The 21,358-nt window shown below is 49.0% G+C and overlaps 1 protein-coding gene across 1 annotated transcript in view; it reads right to left on the reverse strand.

Annotated features, from left to right (window-relative positions):
- PHPT1 (phosphohistidine phosphatase 1) overlaps positions 1 to 20,153 on the reverse strand; it is a 31,665-nt gene extending 11,512 nt beyond the window's left edge. Inside the window, exon 1 of the mRNA XM_086921170.1 lies at positions 19,922 to 20,153. Within this exon, the coding sequence (XP_086777296.1) occupies positions 19,922 to 20,072 (151 nt within the window). The 5' untranslated portion in view covers positions 20,073 to 20,153. The remainder of the gene's footprint in view (positions 1 to 19,921) is intronic.
- Positions 20,154 to 21,358: the final 1,205 nt, after the last annotated feature.

A 21,358-nucleotide genomic window follows, 5' to 3' on the forward strand; every position in this document is an offset into this window, starting at 1 on the left:
CTGTACGGTGATGCAGACGTACTGCGATAAGATACATGAGAAGATGCAAGAGGTCATGGGGTAGAGTTAAGGCCGGAGGCCCGCAGGTGTATCCTAAATGTTTGGGAACCCACAGATCTGAATGCGTACAGCAAGCAGTGGGTGACATTGGCATGCATGATAGCGAAGCGTAATATTGCTCAGTTGTGGGGAGCAAGCCAGCCACCCGGGAAAGAGAAATGGGCCAAAGATTTGGATTGGTGCATGTTTAGAGAACGCTCAGTATATGCGGCTAGAGGAAGTCCTGCAAAGTTTGGGGGGCTTGCAATCATTACCCTGGGGATATCTGTGTGCCCCCGGTGCGCCAAGATGATGTAGAGGTGCACGAGTCCCCTTGATCCATTCTCACTATTCTCTACTGTATCTTTTTGATGTATGGGAAGTAACGATGATGCCTGTAACAGTTAAATTGTCACCTAATGCTTTTTCTTTTTTGCTGTTTTCTTAATAAAAATATATATTTTTTTAAATGCTAATTGGCTAGAATCTCTTAAATATCCTGCATTGTTCTCTCGTGGCACACAGGTATTGATGGCAAAGTGTGATGAATTTGGCAGTTCAGCAGAGAGTTTGAAAGACAGTATTGACTGTTCCACTCTGTTAATCTAGGAGTAACTGACTTTGTAAGTAACCACCACAAATTATAACGAGGCTTTCATTAAGCACATGTTGAAGATAATCTTAGTTAGCTCGTTTTTGTTTCCGGTTTCTAAACCGCAAACACAGGCAGCCAAGAAACTGCTTGAAAAAATGTCTGAATGTTATGAAAATTTTTGGAAAAAAAAAAGACAACTGCGTTATCTTGAAGACAACTCTGCAGGCATTCGTCATTTAAAGTTGAGCGATCTTCATGTTTTCAGCCTCTAAAATAATTCCAATAGACCGTAACAGATATTGGTGAGACGGCAGAGCGAAATGTGGCAATGACAGCAGTCTTTGCGGCATTTGTTATCTACTCCATGTTTAACTGCAAAACTGCATTTGAACTGTTTATTAATTTTTCCTAAAGTTATATTTATTTAAATATACAGTCCAGCACATCAAAAGCATACAATAAATAACACGTCATACGAAGGAGCACTGGAGAGGCAGGGGAAGGAGGTGGGGATGATAGGGAAATCCAAAATAACGAATTGTTTTTTTTTTTTAATTGATTGAATAGTTATGTATTTAAATGTACATAGGAATGAGGAGTACAAAAAATAATTCAAACGGACCTACGGTCTATCAATCCCCCAGTCTGAACAGAGACTCTGTTGATTGTGCCATTCTTTAATCTAAAAACTTGTTGGTGTGACAGCCACTCTGAAAGAACTCACAAAGAATGGCCTATCTTTGCATCAACATTAATATTTACAGAAGCAGCTGAATGCATCTACTTCTTATAGATCGACAGGGTACGACTTGCATGACGAGTACAGGAATTGTCATTTATTGAATGACATTCTTCAAGTTTCACTCTTTTTTGCAAACTATGGACATGAATTAAATTGATAATCAAATAGAAAAAATATTAAAATGTATACACATTACCATGAACCAAATTGCCAAAATTCTGCTTATTCATTCCAGCAAGGATGATATGAGAGTTATCCGAGATGGATTCAGAATCTGATGCTTGCGGACTCTACCCTAATGCCCCCCTAATAGACCATGATAAAGAGAGACTCTTGGTCTCTGTGGTATTATCTCCTTCACCAACTGAACAATTACCCTATTGAAATAAGTGCTTAGTGTAGAAGGTTAGACTAGATTGAATAACAAGCCCATGGAGTCGCGTTGCCTAACACCGCAATCATTTTTGGGGGTAGAAGACATGTTTTACTGAAGCTCTAGTTGATATTTATGGGACTGAACCAACCTCAGGCCTTACTTGAGGGATTCATCTACTCTACCAATAATGAAACACCTCACATCAAAGGTAGGTTTTAGTTATTTTCCTACTCTACGGGGTACATGCATCAAGGTAGGCTTTTGCAATTCCTTAATTGCAATTATTAAGGAATCGCAAAAGCCTATGCATGTAGGAATCGCTAAAAAAATTGTGATTCCTAAACATTCCTTAATTGCGACTCGCAAATTGCAAGTCGCAATAAAGGAATGGCTTCCAATTCATTCCTATAGGCCCATAGGAATGAATGGGAATTGCATGCGCAATTTGCGAATACCCAATAGGTACGTCCAAATTGCGCATGCAATTTCATGGGTGCCAAAAGGACACCCTGTTGTACCCCTGAAATTGTAATGTGAACACATGTTGCGCACACACATCCACCGGGCACACACACCACCAGCCGTCAGTGCACGCTCTCACGAGGCACACACACTACCATCCGTCAGTGCACGCTTTCACCAGGCATACACACCACCAGACGTCAGTGCACGCTTTCACCAGGCACACACACCACCAGTCGCCAGTGCAGCAGGCAGGCTCTTCTCAGAGTTTCTTGGTAAATATGTGTTCGATGCCTGGGAGGGAGTGGGTCGAGTTTCCTTAAACAATGCTAAGTATGCAGGTGCAGTGCATGAACTCCTGTGTGAGTGAGTCATGCTACCTGGGGCTCACACACTACACACTTGTAAATTGCGCCTGCACCAGGCTTTTTCTCATTTGCAAAGTTCGGCGCATGTGCACAGCTAGGCAGCCCCCACACCCCCGGGATGACTGCTTCCTACAACCAGAATGGAAACAACGTTCAGAGCAATGAAAACAAGTTCATTTGATGCAAAGAACTGTTAACAAAAACCATGTCCAGCTATTGTAGATCTGGCAAACAAACAAACAAAACAGCAACAAAAAACAAACAAGGATTGGCATAGCGAATAAGTCTTGCTTTTTGGACCCTATAAGTATTTAGTTATGCAGCAGAATATCCTTGGTGCAACAACACCAACTATTGCATGGCTAATCACTTATAAGGTCCCAAATGTGAGACCTATTGGCTATGCCATTGCTTGTTTATGTATGCTTTTCAGTCCGACTCATGTGACTCTACCCCTTTCAGCAACCACATTTCCATCACTAGCTAGATTTAGACATTTCCAAAGTTGACGCAGCTTGTTCTTTATGCTAAAGTCTAGCAATTGTACACAACGTTTACAGTGGAATTTATTTGATAGATGTTTCGATAGCTCCAGGGCTTTAAGTGGGCGGGGTCTCACCGGTGCTGAGCACCAACAGTTTTTCAAAGGAGGCTTTGAAACAGGTCTCTATTGGGCTCTGTTTTGTGACCTGGCACAGGTGGTCCATTATTTTCTGGACAGCAGGCACATGGATGTGTAAGTGCTCCCTTCTTACTAGTGGAGAAGTTACCGCATGACTGTAATGTTCTCAGTGCGGCGTGACGGCCCAGTTCACCTCCGCACTGAGTCTACGTCTACACGCCAGTACATGACGCAATGCACTTTGATAGAATAAAAGGGCAGGGCCCAGCGATGGTAGTTGGGACCGCATAACGAAACCAAGCACTTGTGTCCAGAGAGGTATTTGTGCCCGCGACGCACACATCGTCCCTGCAAGTGCAAGAGCACTACACTGGCAACGAGGGCAGTGACAGACACATGCTGCCTCACAGCACGGAGTATAGCTGCTCGGCCCACCATGGAGATAAAGCTGGTCCTGCTACCAGGGAGGGTTCAGCCACCCCGCTTTTCAGGTGCCTGCTCTGGCTCTCCTCTGCCCTAACTGCACACCGCCAAGTCCTGCTCATCCCCCCCAGCCCCCCCCCCCTTTTCCGGGCGTTTGCTGTCGGTACTACCAGAAGATGTCTGGGAGGCAGTGATACCTGCAGCCATCTGGGAGAACACTTCTTCATCCCTCCAGGCCTCATCTACCCTCGGTCAGGCGGCTGCCCACTCTCTTAGGTGAAGCAGTGCACGTGCCGTGAGGCGCAACCCCGAAGACGTCCTGATGGCGGCGATCGAGCCATTTGTGGTAGATGGTGCTCCTTCGTCCCTCGCACCGAAGTGGAAAGACTGGACTGAACGCCTTCAATTCTATTTCGATGGGGGACTCAGAGCGTTACTCCTACACTTGGGAGGTAAGGACATTCATTGCATCTATAAGACTCTGGTGGAGGCCACGCCCAAGACGTATGTGACGGTGCTCAATGCTTTAAATGCACACTACGAGCCCATGGCCAACAGGGACTACGAGAGGTTCATTTTCCGCCAAACGAAACAAGAAGCGGATGAAGCGTTGGACACTTTACATGGTCACCTGAAGGAACTAGCCAGCACCTGCAGCTTCCAAGATAAACAGGAAGAAATCAGAGCCCAAATCATACAGGGCTGCTACTCCTCGAAGCTCAGGGAGACCATCCTCCAGAAGTCGGGCAAGTCACTTGCTGACAGTCTCATGTTGGGACGGTCCAAGGAGTTGTCAAAGGCCAGGGCATCGCACATGGAAGCGGCGCTCCACTGCCCCATAAAAGTTGAACAAGCGAACATCGTGAAAGCCAAACCCAACCGTGTCCCAGGCAAGCGCCCACAAGGCAAAGGAAAAGAGTGTGGGTACTGCAGAGGCAGGCCCCCCCGCATGCAAGACTGCCCAGCAAAAGGAAGAAGGTGCTCCAACTGTGGCACGATAAACCATTTTGCGGCCGTATGGAGGTCATCGAAGCAGCAGAAAGAGCCCAAGCAGTAGGCGAATCATCTGAAAGTGAAGAAATGGACAATGATAATGGAGACTACCCAGTCCACTATGTGTTTGCTGTGGACCACCCACCGAGGAAAAAATGCATATTACCTAAGTGCCGAATTCAGATTCACGACCAGGTAGTGCGAGCCACCACTGACACTGGTGCATCAATAGAGCTGATGGCTGCCAACGTGTACAGAAACCTCAGCCCACGTCCACAGCTACGAGAGGCCAAAATCCGCTTGTTTGCGTACGGGCAGAAGATGCCCATCCCGCTCCTGGGGAGTTTCAAAACCGAACTTCGACATCAGGAACTGAGCATCCCCACCACTGTGTATGTGACAGAAGAAGGGAGCGGTATGCTAGTCAGTGGCTATGCAGCTTAAGAATTGTGGCTAATCTCCTTCGCCCTCGCCATCCAGGAAGAAGAATTGACGTCATCAAGGAGGAGTTTGAGGATGTCTTCCAAGGCATTGGATGCCTAAAAGATTCTCTAATTGCAAGGATACGATTACCGGGTAGACAGAGTGGGTGGCAGGATATTGCGCATGCTAAACTGTGTGAGATCATTTCCCTGCATTGTTGCACAATCTGATTTTATGGCATTGAACTTTATGAAATTGATTTTTAACAACAGTGAAATTGATGATTTTTAACAACAGTGAAATTGATGACCTCTGAGGCGGAAGCCGGAGGTGGTGTAACTCGTGATTTTAAAACTGCTCATTTTATGTTTATTTTACATTTGTGTAAACTTTGTGCCCACTGAGAAACCCACTCTGCTTTGGTAATCTCCTGCAAGCACTTACAGCGGATTTTAGCGCTGTTCCTTGCAGAGCACTTCACGGCCGCCATCGCCAGCGCGAGGCCACGCCCACCCGTTAGGCCACGCCCACTCTCCCAGCCTATTAAAAGCGCTGATCGCAAGCGTGTCTAGTGAAATTGATGACCTCTGAGGCGGAAGCCGGAGGTGGTGTAACTCGTGATTTTAAAACTGCTCATTTTATGTTTATTTTACATTTGTGTAAACTTTGTGCCCACTGAGAAACCCACTCTGCTTTGGTAATCTCCTGCAAGCACTTACAGCGGATTTTAGCGCTGTTCCTTGCAGAGCACTTCACGGCCGCCATCGCCAGCGCGAGGCCACGCCCACCCGTTAGGCCACGCCCACCCTTCCTCTCCTCAAATGTGCTTCCCACGCAAGCGCAGCGGACGAGCGCAGCGGGAGCGCCGTCTGCGCGCCGAAGGCGCGCCTAAGGCAAGCCCGTCTGCGCCCGTCCGCGGTCGTACGCGGTCCAGGGCCACAACCCCTGCTCCTCCAGATGGTCACATACGGTGGAGCAAGCAGGATCTACTGAACGCTTGCCACAAAATCGACGATTCCTGCAAGCATAGTCTATGCGTGGAAAACGATATGGGTTGCGAACACGGTCACTTCTCATTCGACCATGGTAAGAATACAACCAACACGAACTATACCATACAATGCGGACTGCTTAACGCTCGCTCACTGAGAAAACACAGGCTAGACCTATATGATCTAATCACTGAGAACCAATGGGATCTTGTCTTTCTAACAGAGACATGGCTAGATAATGAGTCTACACCCTACGCCCTTGAGGCAACTCCAGGAGGGTATACAATACATAGACTGGATAGACCCACAGGCAGAGGAGGCGGAATCGCAATTATAGCCCGTGAAAACCTACGATGCCAGCTAGATAGCTCTCCCATCCTGGACAGTGAAGCAGGGAGCTTCACTATCAAAGTGAATAATAACTACACGCTAAAGGGGATACTAATTTACAGACCCCCAGGCCCCATAGCCAGGTTCGAGGAGAGTTTGGTTGAAGGAATCATGGAAACCGTACTGTGCACTGACAAGTTTCTGGTACTCGGGGATCTCAATCTTCATCTTGATAACCCCTCAGACCACGTCAGTAAGAATTTTGGCCAGGCACTGAAAGCCCTCCAACTTACCCAAATTGTTAGAGGCCCTACCCACCAACAGGGTCATCTGCTGGACCCCATATTTGTCAACTGGGGGGAAGCGGAAGCTATGACCCCAATTCCCATCCCATGGTCGGACCACTATTTGGTCCCTTTTTCCATACGAATCCCTGGAAGTAGACCCCCACAGTCACCAGCTATGTACCACCTCAAACGGAAATGGGCTACATTCTCTCAGTCCAAATTCTGTGCTGAATTAATGAAAGGAGGAAGCCCAGGAGGGAAGGATGCTGACACAGCCAATGCTAACCTCTGCTCACGCATTAATCAGGCACTAGACTGCACAGCCCCTTTGCTAAAAACCAAATCTGGGGGACGCATAAACAAAACTGCCCCGTGGTTCAACGCTGAACTAAGAGTTCAGAAAACTGCACTAAAAAGAACCGAAAGAGAATGGCGCAAGACTCTCTCTGAAGAAACCAGAAAGAATTATCTAACCGAGAGACGAACCTACCATGGACTAATCAGAAAGACAAAAACAGCATACTTTACGAATAGGATCAGTGAGGCTGGTAACTCGACGAAAGAGCTGTTTTCACTCTATAAAACTCTTTCAAGCGGAAACCCAGCTATTGCCCCCGATGACTGCTCGCCAGAATTGTGTGACAAAATTGCAGATTTTTTCTCAGATAAAATAACAAAAATCTACTCAGCATTCCCTACGCAGTCCAAAACCGGGGCAGACTTCGTTGAAAGCCCTAGGGAGTGGGGGGATAAACCTAGACTTACCAACTTTACTACCCCTCCCACGGAAGATCTTCTAAAAATCTGCAGGTCGGTGCAGTCGGGCTCTCCGAGAGACCCTACCACACCCAAACGCCTGACGGATAGTCTAAGGGTACTAGAACCATACATTAGACATGTACTCGATGTATCTTTTACCACCAAGACAGTACCTAGGGATTGGAAAAAGGCGGTTGTTCTGCCCCTCAGGAAGAAACCTACCATCAGTTTTGAGAAACTTGACAATCTCCGCCCAATTTCACTCCTGCCCTACCTAGCCAAGGTGGCTGAAAAAACGGTCAATAAACAACTAATGGACTTCGTGGAAAAGGCTGCCTTATTGCACGACACCCAGTTCGGATTCCGCCCCCGCCACTCTACAGAGTCCGCACTGCTTACTGCAGTTGAGACCCTACGTCAGGGGGTAGATGAGGGACACACCATGGCCCTCATCCTACTGGACCTGAGTGCAGCGTTCGACACTGTGGCGCACGACAACTTGCTACAGTGTCTGAACAACGGAGGTATATCCGAAGCTGCACTCCAATGGTTACAATCCTTCCTGACAGGGAGAAGCTTCCAGGTTCGTCAGGGCGACCACTACTCGAGAGACATAGGTTTGGGCCAGGGAGTCACTCAGGGTTCGTCCCTGAGCCCAACCTTGTTTAATCTCTATGTCTCGCCAGTGGCTTCAATTGCCGTGAGTCACGGATTGAGCATCGTGTCATACGCCGATGACACGCAGCTGGTTATCTCCCTATCGCGTGCACCCGGTCTTGCGATGGACAGTTTCAGGAACTGCATGCAAGAACTTGCAGCCTGGATGTCCACTAACTGCCTTAAGTTAAACGGCAACAAGACCGAGGTGCTCGTTGTGGGGGGGAACCCATCTGTTTGGTCATCGGCGTGGTGGCCTCCATGTCTGGATGAAGCTCCCATACCTCGCCAGGGAGTAAAAAACCTAGGCGTATGGCTCGACGCTGACCTATCTTTTGGACCCCAAATAGACCGAGTTGCAGGCGTCTGTTTTGGTGTCCTAAAAACCATAAGGAAGGTTCTTGACCTCCTTCCTATGTCAGCACGGAAAACACTGGTACACGCCCTTGTGACATCACGCCTAGACTACGGCAACCTACTTTACCTGGGTACCACCTGCAAAGCCATGAATCGCCTTCAGGTAATACAGAACGCGGCAGCCCGTCTCATCCTAAAAATCCCTAAACGATCAGAAACCAAAGCCGCTCTCAAAACCCTCCACTGGTTGCCAGTAAGAAGCAGAGTGGAATTCAAAGCCCTCTGTACATGCCACCGCATCCTGGCTAAGAAATCTCCTATTCCACTCCAGAACTTAGTGACAAGGTATACACCTGCACGCGAGCTGCGCTCCTCATATGAGGGCCTACTTCAGGTTCCTAGGGTAAAAAGAGCCCGTATGGGCGGACGCTCTTTCCGCTATCTGGCAGCGAAAAGCTGGAATTCCCTCCCTCTCCATCTCCGTCTGGATCCATCCGAATCCAGCTTCCGCAAGAACCTAAAAACACACCTGTTCTCCAGATAACGGATCACTGGTCTCCACCTCGCTCAGAGTTCTTCAGTTGCAGCGCGGGGACACGCTTTGGCGTAACCATGCGCTTTATAAGCTACCCTTATTATTATTATTATAACATTTAAAATACCTGGAATCATTTATGGGATGTTATAAGTGGGCTTCCTGCTTGACCCACGCGGCACCCGGATGTTAAACAGGACCGCATTACACAGGGGTTGTCACTCTAGTTTTTCTTCTCTCTGCCATTATTTAAAATCGTGCTGGAGAGACCGCGCCGCCGGCACGCCAAAGGCAAGCCTGTCTGCGCTCGTCGCGTGACCAGCGCCAGAACCCCTGGTCGAATAATGTCCCAAACATACGGTAGGAAACAATTGCTTGATCTGGGAAGAGGTACATGCATCCCACATAATATATCCCTGCAAAATCTACACGGGAAAGAGGCCCTTTGCTCCAACTGCTCCTTTTAGATACACCCTGACCTCTGTAACTACTCTACGCTCACTAATAGGGCAGGGAAAGGGTTGGAAACCAGAACGCCTGTGGCTCATAGAGAGAGACAGTGGGCGTAGGGACAATAACATACGTAAATGGGCCTGCTAGAGATTTAAAGGCAACACAAAAGGCATATGTTGAGTGTCTGCTGCTAAATACCTGTTCTGTGGTAAAACACAAATATAAGCTGGAAGACCCAATTCAACTTTCCAACCCAGATATAGTCTTTGTGACTTAAACCTGGACAGATAGTACATCATGTCCTGATTGGAATATTGTTTTACCATCAGGCTACGCGGTCTTCTCACAAGACAGGCAGAAAGGTAAAGAGGGGGAGGGGGGTATAGCGATCATTTATCGAGACCATTTAAATATGCGGATAGAAGTCATTCCTGCTTTACCTGCAGAAGCACTGCACTTCTTTGTAAAATTAAACAATCTCTCGACCTTTCAGGGGATACGAATATACAGCCCGACCGGGCCCAAAGCGGCTTTCTCCCAATCACTTCTGACTCTTATGGAGTCATATGCTGATCCTCACTCCCTTATAATCCTGGATGATTTTAACTATCATCTAGAATTAAAAGACAACTCTAATACAATTAGATTGCTAGACAATCTTGAGGCTTTTAACTTAAATCAACTCATAACTGAATCTACCCACAGGCGGAACACATGTTAGATGGTATTCTTACAAACAATCCGGATATTAAATCAAACCAAAATAGTAGCCCTGCTGTGGAGAGATCATAAGGCTGTCCATTTCAACAATAAAGTTACTCAGTCATACCATCACACACAAACTAAGCACTCCAAGGTACAAACTAGGCGCTGGAATAAAGTTAACGGCAGCGACCTAGAGTCGGCCCTTGATCACTTCCCTGCCCCATTAGAAAAGGACAACAATGAAGCAGCCTTGCAGTTCAACGGCTGGCTACTGGCAGCAGCCGAGCGTGTTGCACCTAAAAAATTGGTGATGGTAAAGAGAGCTAAGATATCATCACCTTGGTACACCCCAGAGCTTAAGTGACTAAAAGTAAATTGTAGAAGAGCTGAGCGTCTCTGGAGACAAGATTATAGTAATCAAATGAAATCAATGTATAACCTTGCTATTCTTTTTTTTTTTTTTTTTTTTTTCACAAAGCAGCAAATTACAAAGCGCTCATAGTCATTTGCCTACATCCCTTCTCGGGCCGGCATTAGTCCGAAGTCGCTGATCCGTGATACATAGTTATAACGAGAAAACCAAACATCGCATCAAGCATATGTCAATTTAGAGTCGGGACCTTTCCGGCAAGTTGATACTATTGATAGATGTGCTTTGCTCTGTGTACACACGAACAACTCAGTACATTTTCAACATTTTCTCCCGTCCTACCCCCCACCCCAAAAACCCCCACCCTTCCCAACAATTCCCCAGTCTCTGCTCCTCGTGTGTGGTAGTGTATAAGCTGTTGTCGTACTGTGGCTTGTGCTGCGTGTCACATTCGGTAGGTCCAGGGGACGCCTCCTAAGTCCACACTCCCAGGGATGCATAATCCCCATAGGCCTGAGTCGCGCAACTGTGTATATACTACCCTGTCTGACACGCCTTCTCCATGTCCAGGAAGACTGCGATGGCTTTGGCGTCTTGCCTGGTATGCTGCATGGTTCCCATCACAGTACGTATATTGTATGTGAGATTGCGAGCTGGTATGAAACCCGCTAGCTCTGGGGCCACAAACTCAGGGGCCACGAGTGCCAACCTGGCCGCCAGCACCTTAGCGTAAAGCTTGGCATCCACGTTGAGAAGTGACAGGGGGCGGTATGAGCCTGGGAGGTCATGCGGTTTGCCCGGCTTCAATATAGTCACAATAAGTGCCTCTCTCATAGAGGGCGGCATGGCGCCTTCCTCACAGATTTCGTCAAAGAGGGTGGAGAGATACGGCAATAGCTTATCTTTGTACGCCTTGTAGAAGGTCACAGTTAATCCGTCCATTCCGGGGGCGCTCTCAGACCTCATGCCATCCAGCGCGTCTGATATCTCCTCCCGAAGTATGGGGGACATCAAGAAGCCCCTCTGCCAGTTCTCGAGGAACGGCATTTTGATATAGCTTAGGTAGTTGTCAATTTGAGCCTCCACCCCAGAAATCTTATTCGTGTATAGCTCCGCGTAAAACCCCTTGAATTCTGCTAGAATGTCCTCCTCCGCCGTTAGCACAGCTCCACTAGCCGATTGCAATTCTGTGACTACCTGCCTTCGCCTGGTGCCCTTCATTATCCTGGCAAGGAGCGCGCCAGGCCGTTCTCCCTCACCATAATGGCGCGCCGTCGCATACTTGCCTAGGTGCCGGACCTCCCTGTCTGCCTCCTCGTGGAACTCTTTCAGGAGCTCCTGCAGGGTCTCATCCCCTGTGGGGGTTAGGCCCGCTAGATGTTGCCTTTCACACTCTGCTATTTGCCCCTCAAGGTGTGTCAGTCTGTGTCTAATGGCCTTCAGGACACTGGAATGTTTAGCCATGGCTATCCCCCTGATGTAGACCTTAAATGTCTCCCATACCGTCCCGAAACTGTCCACTGTGCCAAGATTAGTAGCAAAGAACATATCAATTTCTTCTCCTAGCTCGGCCCTAAACATCTCATCCAGTAGGGAATATGGTGGAAAACGCCACGTGAACGGGGGTATCCTCTGCTTGGGGGTGTTAAGTACCAACAATATAGGGGAGTGGTCCGATAGTGTATGGGGGAGCACCCTACAACCCCTCACAGTCGCCAGGAGAGGGAGTGTGGACAACCAATAGTCAATTCTTGTGTGAATATTGTGGTACGCAGAGTAGTGTGTGTACCCTCCCCTATCCCGGTGTCTTTCCCTCCAGACGTCCACCAGTCCCAGCCTCACCATTTCAGCTTGCATTCGCTGCGCCGCTGCTGCCGGGCGTCTGGGTGGGCCCGCCGATCTATCCAGCTCGGGGCTAAATATGAAGTTAAAGTCTCCCCCCCACAGCATCCTATCTGAGGACCACTCATTACAGTGTCCCGCGACTGCCGCGTAAAAGTCGGGGGAGTCGTAATTCGGGCCGTATACGTTCATGACCAACAGATTTTGCCCCTTGCCCGTGCATTTGCTTAGGACAAACCTTCCCTCCGGATCCGCTCTCAATAGTGTGAGGGACAATTTGGATTTAGGGTTGACCCATGTGAGAACACCCCTAGCATGTGAGGTGAAGCCTGCATATGTGGAGTTACCCCGGAGACCCCTATGTGTAAGCATCTTACTGGAGTTGGGTAAGTGAGTTTCTTGTAGCAGGGCCAGGTCTATGTGATGTCTTTGGAGGTAGTGCAGTACTTTGCGGAGTTTACTATAGTCATTGAGCCCCCTCACGTTCCATGTTAGAGCCTTAAAGGTCTCAGTGTCACTCATTAAATCATCATGTGACGTGTCAACCATTTACAGTGTGGCAATACATTATGTGCAACTCCATCTTGACATTTCGCAACCTAGACCACCGCACAGTGTCCCTGGAGCTTAAAAAGGTTCCCACCCTGGACAGTAACAAGTCAAGTATAGCCACAGCCATCCGTCGTATGCAGCAATTGCCAATCAGCTCTTTGGGATGTAACATTTCGGAGCACGCTGAGAACCCCCCCCCAAACAAATCCCATTCCAGAACTTCCCAATCCCCCCGCCTCCCACAGTCAACCAACCCCAACCTGGTGTGACCGAGTTCCCAGTGTCCCTTCCCCCCTCCCCCTGTCAAACCCATACAACAAGTCCCCAAACAAGCTCAAACCGAGTCGTAATCGCTGAAAGCGCTGGGGCAGAGGTAGCCAGATTAGTTCTTTTGCCGTCCCCTCTCCTTCCGGGACTCCCGTACAAAGATTATAGTCAGCTCATTCGCCAGCGCTCCGCTAATAGTAATCAGCAGTGAGTGGTATGCAAGGTATTCTACCATCAGTGCAATTTCCTCCCCCCCCGACCCCCCAAGTACTCTATTCCCCCTTGCGTTAAGCACCTGGGTGCCAATTCCAGTATAGGGCAATTACAGTAGGTGACACGCAGCCCCACAGTGGAACAAACTCAAAGTGTGTATATCTCACCCACATTACATCGTGCAATAGTTCAGCGACTTCCGTGAAGTGTTCTGTGAGGGCGTCGTGCACCACCCCAAGGGGGGGCTCCGGGGGTGCGTAGGCAATAGGGTCTCCATAAAGCGCCGTGGATTCCCCCCTCCTCATCAGTCCTGTTCCTCAAGGTCATTATTACCGGCCTGCTCCGCCATACGTGTCTCTGGGCTCCCTCGGTGCTCCCTCATCCAGACCTTCAGGGATTTTTGCAGTTCTTTAGGGTCGGTGAAAAAGTGCGAATGTCCCTGCCTGTTGATACGTAGCTTCGCTGGGTACAACATGGCGTAGTCCAAGCCAAGGTCCCCGAGTTGCTGTTTGTACGGGACAAATCTTCGTCTCTCCTCCTGCACTTTCGAGGTGAAATCGGGGTATAGCGATATGTCTATTCCCTCAAACTGCAGTTTCCCCTTCTCGCGAGCTGCTCGGAGGGCTGCGTCCCTGTCCCTGTAATTGAGCAATTTCGCAATGATCGGTCTAGGGTTGGCGCCTGGGGGGGGGGCTTTGGGCCGAGAGTACGATGGGCGCGCTAAACTATGAACAGTGGCGAAAAGGTGTCCTCCCCTAGGAGCGTCTTCAGAAGCTTCTCGACGAACAGTTCCATTTTGCCTGTTTGGGTCGGCTCTGCCACACCCGTTACGCGGATGTTGGAGCGCCGAGAACGTGCTTCCAAGTCTTCCGACTTCTCCTGGATCACCTGAAGTAGTCGACCAAACTGCTTACGGTCGGCATCCCACTCCGATTGCGCCCCCTCTGCCTCCGTCAAACGGCGCTCCGCCATGTCCAGCCGCTCCGCATGCTTGTCTACCCTTTCAGTCATACGGTCCATCCGATAGGATAGCGCATCAATCTTGTTGCTGATGGCCGACATGCCCTCCTGCAGACCCTTTTCCATAGTAGTAAGCATCCCTTGTATCTCCGCACATATTGAGGCGCCCGAGTCACCAGCCGTGCCCGGAGACTGGGCAACCCGCTGTTCCGGCTCCTTTCGCCGCCGTTGATCAAACGACAGTTTCGTTTGCGTTCTGTCCCCCTTGCCCATAGTTATGCGTGCAGGGGCTGTGTCCTCGCAGATAGCGTCAGTGCTCAAGGCCTATTGCTGGTCTCCGCGATCGCCGGTGCCCGGAGGGAAGACTGGGCTCCACGTGAATGTAGGCGCTGCTGGATCCTAGAGCCCTTTGCCTGGCCCCCCGTTGGCTGCGGGTGATTTCAGGGGCGCTGTAGTTCAGGCAATGTAGCAGGAGTGCCCCTCCCGGTCCCCGTTGGAGCCACGTGCATCCCCAGGTCTTGATAGCAGTGGCAGGCCCTGCACCCACCAGCTCCACCGAGTTGGCCCAGGGCAGCGTCAAAAACCAACTCCCGGTGGGGGGGGGGGGGCCTCAGCGCTCTGAAAGCCTCGCTCTCCTCAATGAACACACTGCGCCCTTGTGTTGTGGCACTCTGTCCCTCAGGGGCCGGGGACAAGCGTACCATGGGGGGGGGGGGGGGGGGGGGGGGGGGGGGATCCTCGGCCGCTGCTACGCAGTCTCTTACCGGCTCCGCTGCCTGTCCGGCGCCTCCTCCGCGGCTCCTGTCGCCCTCAAAGCTCTGTATTGTACCTCCGGTGTGCAGTCTAGTGGTATGGGGCAGCTGGGAGGGTTGTTACCACCGAGCACCATCTGACCCCGATGTGCGCGGCTCCGCACGGCCGCACGTCGGGCGACGCAGCGCGGCCTCGCTGTCCAGGAAAGGCCGAGGATCCGGGCCTGGTCCGGCGCCTGCAGGACAGACGGGCACAATGAGGGTTGCCGATTTCGTTATCCGCCCAAATTTCAACCGGAGGTCAGACGGGGGTAGAGGCGGCAATTCCCGCCGTTATTGGTCAACTACCACCGCTAGTGGAGGATATATGCAGGATAATTGCTGGCGCTGGCTCGGAGCTTCGCTCTTACGCGTCCGCCATTGACGCCGGCTAGCTCCGCCCCATCATATAACCTTGCTATTCAACAATATAAGGAGGCAATTATTGCCACAAAAAAAGTCTTTTTTCACAACGAAAATAAAAGGAGGCAGGAAACTCTACCAAGGAACTATTCAAATCCGATAATCTGCTGGCTAAACCAACAGGAAAATGCGTTTAAACCTGATCAAGCTATGTGTAACAAACTCTCCCTATTTTTCCAGGATAAGGTGCAAGGAATTTCTAACGGCCTCCTGAGCTCTCCGGGGTTTCAGGATAAAAAAAAAAGAGCAACCGATATGTCCAACCCAATGAAGACTATCCTGTTTCCAGACAGTTACAAACGATTGGATACTACACAGCATGGCTTCCGGTCATGCCATTTCACCGAATCAGCCCTGATCATCGCAACCGAAGAGATCCGCAGGGTGGTGGATGAGGGGGGGGGGGGGGGGAATGGCGGTCCTCGTGCTCCTGGATCTGTCGGCAGCTTTTGACACTGTAAACCATGCAGTGTTAGTTCAGCGGCTGAGGGATGTGGGAGTGGAGGCCTCCGCCCTGGCCCTTCTATCCTCCTTCTTGGGGGCAAGGGAGCAGAGACTGTTCTGGGATGGACTACAAATGGATAGTTTCCAACTTCCATGAGGCGTCCCGCAGGGATTTGCCCTATCCCCGACAATGTTCAACATCTACGTCACCCCGTTGGCTAGACTTATCAGGAGGCAATGGTCTCTTATGCTTATGAGTCCCAACTTGTCATCTCTATCACTAATCAGCCTGAGAACACAGCTGCCAGGTTTCATTTCGGTCTTACTGAGATCATGACCTGGATGAACCATAGCTTCCTGAAAAATAACACCGACAAAACGGAGGTGATGGAGTTTGGTCTGGGCCAGCCCCTATGGAATAAGTCCTGGTGGCCAACCGAGGCTGGAGAATGCCCATGCCCTGTCCCCAAGGTCAAGAACCTTGGGGTCATCTTTGACGACCATATGAATTTCTCTGCCCAGGTAAATAGTCTCACCTCCTCCATCATTTTTTTTCTACTTATAACTTTGAAAAAAATATTTCCATCCATTTCACAAGAGCTTCAAAAGACGGGGATGGTAGCACTTTTCTTGTCTAAACTGGACTATTGCAATGCCCTATTCTTGGGCATTGACAAGTCCCAGATGAGAAAACTACAATCCCTACAGAATGCCGCAGCAAGACTACTCATGGGCATACCCAGTGGACAGTCAATTTCAGCAGGAATTAAATTGCTACACTAGCTTCCTGTCCCAAAGCGGGTGGAATTTAAGTCTCTTTGCCTTGTGCATAAGGCACTGTACGGTGGCAGTGCTGAGGACATTCAAAGACTGTTCTCACCCTACATCCCCCCATGCGCTCTTAAGTCTGCTAGTCTGGTTCTTATAAGGACCACAAAGACCAGACGGGCAAGGTGGGGAGGCAGGGCGATATCACAGTGTGCTGCAAAGCTATGGAATAAAATGTCTTTGGCCATGAAACTTCAACCAAATTTGCAGCTTTTTAGGAAGGGTCTGAAAACATGGCTGTTTTCCTCCGCATAGGTCCCCGGTTAACACAGTGTGTTAATCTTGTTCAAACACCCTAGCGCCAAGACGCCACGGCAATCGGGCCCTCTATGTACACATAAATTACAAACCTGGTTCATCCAACCAAGCAGACTATCTCTCGAGGCAACCGAGGGCAGAAACCAAAGCAGAGGAGGAAGAGGCTGAAGAAACGGAGGAATATATCCGCTTTGTGGCCGAACGGTCCCGGCCAATGCCCATGACTATCGAAACTAGTTGAAGCCACAAGAAATGATGAGTGTCTGCAGTTAGCCATCGCAGCAGTCCGAGCAAATGACTGATGACCCATCCAGACCAGCATGGGCAGGCGGACAATCCCAGCAAAAGACACTTTAGAGTCGGTATTGAGGGTCAAAGAAGAACTGTACACTGACAGCAGTGGATGCCTTTTGCGAGGCCCACGACTCGTCATCCCGTCAAGCATGACACAGCAAGCAGTAGAACTTGCAGACAGGGGACACAAGGCGTGGTGAAGACGAAAAGCAGGCGGAGGGCAAAGGTGTGGTTCCCGGGAATGGATAAGATTGTTGAACAGACTGTCAGAACCTGCCAATAGTGCAAAGTCTCAGGCCAGCCGGAGCGACCCGCACCCGTCATTACGGAAGCAAATTTACAAAGACCATGGGAGTGAGTCATTATGGAGTTTGGGCACCTGCCCGATGGACACTACGCTCTAGTAGTCCTAGACGCATACACAAAATACCCTGAGATAAAAATCATAGGAAGCCAAACTGCAGGGGAAGTCATCACCAAAGTGGAAAAAAATCATTGCCACACACGGGATCTTTGAAGTGGTGAAGACAGATAATGGCCCACCGTTTAAAGGACAGGAGTTTGCTGACTAGCTTGCATCCTGGGGCAACATTTTTCGGAACGCGACACCATGTTGGCCTCAAGCAAATGGGGAAGTTGAGTGGTTCTTGCGCACCCTCAACAAGGTCATCAGCATTGCTCACGCCGAAGAAGCGCCCCTAAAACAGGCGATATACAGCTTCCTGAGGGAATACAGTCTCAAGCCACATCTCACGACAGAGAGAGCACCGGGGCCCGCAAGCATGGGCCGAGTTGTACGAGACACTATTCCCAATCACCCGACCTGGGACCCTTTCCCCATTGACGGAGCTTGAGTCCTAGAAAAAAGGACCAACACCAACGTCCGATCCAGTATCAACAGAAAAGCAAAGACCTCAAACATCCGTGAAGGAGATAAAGTGTATGTCAAAGACAGACATCCTGGGAAAAATTCCGCCTCCAATTTGAGTAATTCCCGTGGACTGGACAGTAACCCACTGACGACGCACGATGATCACAACCCGGAAGAACTTACACATAATGGCTATTTCTTCAAGAAAGTAAATGCCAGGACACCTAACCTCCCAGTCCAGAGAAGAGATGACGCAAGCTCAAGTCTGAGGACAACAGAAGATGGTGACACTGGCCCGGGGAGGAGCCCTGAGGCTGTCCCGAGCGTGCCAGACCAAAGGCACCCATCTTCCCAAAGAAGCCATGACGGAGAACGAGACAGCTCCCCACCGAGATCTCTGGGTAACTGTGCCATGGGAGAAGGTGCTCCGCCTCTGGTCCCCTCCAGGGAAGAATGTTCCCAGTATCGTCTGCGGGGCAATCCTGCCCCCTCTCCGTCTGGCGTTGTTCTTTATGTGAGAACCCACCATCACATGAGAGGCTGCGACTGAGAGCTATGTTGTATATCTAAGTGAGGCCACTCCTCAACTGGTAACAGATTATTGTTGTTTCATGTTATTGTGTTTAATTAAGGTGAAGAGGAATGTAATGTTCTCAATGCAGGGCGACGGTCCAGTTCACCTCTGTACCGAGTGTACGTCTACACGCTGGCGCAAGACGCAATACGCTTTGATAAAATAAAGGGGCGGGCCCAGCGACAGTAGTTGGGACTGCATAACGAAATCAAGCACTGGTGTCCCGAATGTTATTTGCGCCTGCGACACGCACATAGTTTCTGCGTGTGCAAGAGCACTACAATGACCTTATGCCAGGAGAGCATTTTAGCAGAAGGGAAATCCTTTAAAGAGAGTCAATTTCTCTCTGGATTGCCATTCTCGTTTAGAAACTCAGAGCAGCAACATTGTCGTGGTGTCACCAGGGCTTTAAGTGGAAGCTTTTTCAATATTATATAAAAGCCATAGATGCTGCATATTTATCTTATGCATCTGACAACCATTGATAAAGCCAATAGTCCTCACTTATTTTAGGTATGATGTTGCTTGTCTCATTACTGGATGCATTTACAGAAACAGCAAAATACAAGTCTGGCGGCACACTATACTAAGCACAGATTTTTAGCTCATGTGTTTTTAAGCCACTCCCTTAATTACATTGGTCACGGCCCTTTGAGAGACCCCCCCCCCCCCCCTTGAGTTTTCATCCCATTTAAAGCCCTGGATAGCTCCACTCACTACTACAAGGCCTCTTAGAGCCAGTCAGACCCCTGGCTCGGCACTCCTGTTGACTTGGGCGCTCGACTACCAGTAATCTTTAAGAAACGGGCAATCACTACTCCTTTGTGGTAATGTCGACATTGTCACTCCACGTCCTACTTCTGAGCTTTAATGTGACCACCACGGCACGGGCCAGAAGAAAGCCAATTATGTATTTCACTTTAATTTTGGGAGTTGTCGTCTGTTTGATTTAAGTGACCCGATTGCTGGATACTCTTGGTAGGAACTACTGTAACACCCAAGTCCACAAATGGAATCAAACCCGATTCACGTGGGAAGAGTTCTAACTTTAGCCGGGATAAACCTGACCAGGCTTCTAACTACCATGGCCTTCCTTCCCCCCCTCTCCCTGCTCACCGTGGTACTCGGCCCAGCCATATCCACGCACTATGTCCTTGCCATCGTCAGGACCTCCTCCATTCGGGCGCACGCGGATCAGCACATATTTAAACACGCCGTCTGGATCTATATCCACATCAGGAATTTTCGACAACCCCACGGCAGCCATGTTCTTCCAATAACCGGCTCTGACAAGCCACGAGGGAGTTACGAGCCAATGGGAAACATAGTGCAGCGTGATAGTTCCAATTCGAGCGAATCCCCGCCTACCACAATCCCTAGACCAATCAGATCGAGATCTGTGAAAAATAAGGGGGGGGGCGGGGCGTTGCCAAATCATACAGTAAACTAGCACATTTTGCAGATTTATATAGCGCGAACTCGACCCGAAGGTATTGGAGAGCGCTTTACACGAGCACTTGTTACGATAGACATATTCATAACCTGAGCGAGTGAAAGGGGCTGCAGCAGTTGTCTGGGCACATAGAGAATTCTTCCGAAAAATCTTGGGGAAACTATAAGCTCTTTATTTATTTTGTCATATAAATAATTGGTGTACGTATTCGTGTTAAATGTTGTTTTTCAACCTATGAGTTATGAAGCAAATAAAGATTTGCTTCCGGCTGTATCTACCTCAAAACGAGTTTCCCCGAACTTCTAAGAACACTTTCAGCAGTGTGTTAGTTAAATCAGCTGTTTCAGTGTTTCTCTAAAAGGGGCGTGGTTAGAGAAGTGTCGTTAGGATTTTTGGAAGCGTGGTTTATGTAATTAAAGTCGTGGATTTCTAATATAAGCTAGAATCCATGCTCCACTAAAGTGTTTCCTGAATCGTGACCGCTATTTGAATGACTGTGAGCTTTCTGTTATTGCACCCAGACATATCACAGAACAAGGAGCACGTACACGTACAGCAAGTAGTAGTATCAAAATAAATGAGTAATATCAATGATATTGTTACGAATATAATTAAAAATGTTTCAATTCTGAAAACAGACTGAAATAAACATTGGCAAGGTCTGTGGGGTGGGTAGCGGTATTTGGTGTATTGATCTGTTTCTCATTCACTCCTGTTATACCCTTTATACCACTTTCTTCTGCAATAGTTCACTATCACTCTGTCAGACACTTATGTTGTTTTTGTCCACACATCTTCCTAAAATCCTCCATGTGCATATCTCGCATGTCATCTTTCTCTTCATCACTGCCTTTTCACTCTGTCCTTCTGCATGGCATGTAGTTAGTCCCTTGCTTCGCCTCGCTCTCGCTTTCCTTTAGCTCTGTCATTATTTGACCAGTTGTGTATAGTATACGGCTGTCACACTCTCACTTAATATAGTAATTCAAAATTTGCAAACATTCGTGACAAGAATTTTCAATTCTATTAAGGACAAGGAGGCGAGGATTATGCTTTCTCATTTCTTTCATGAAATGCTCAGCAGCCAATAAAAACAACCA

The sequence above is a fragment of the Lissotriton vulgaris genome, chromosome 5 (assembly GCF_964263255.1).
Source record: "Lissotriton vulgaris chromosome 5, aLisVul1.2, whole genome shotgun sequence".
NCBI classification, from domain to species: domain Eukaryota; kingdom Metazoa; phylum Chordata; class Amphibia; order Caudata; family Salamandridae; genus Lissotriton; species Lissotriton vulgaris.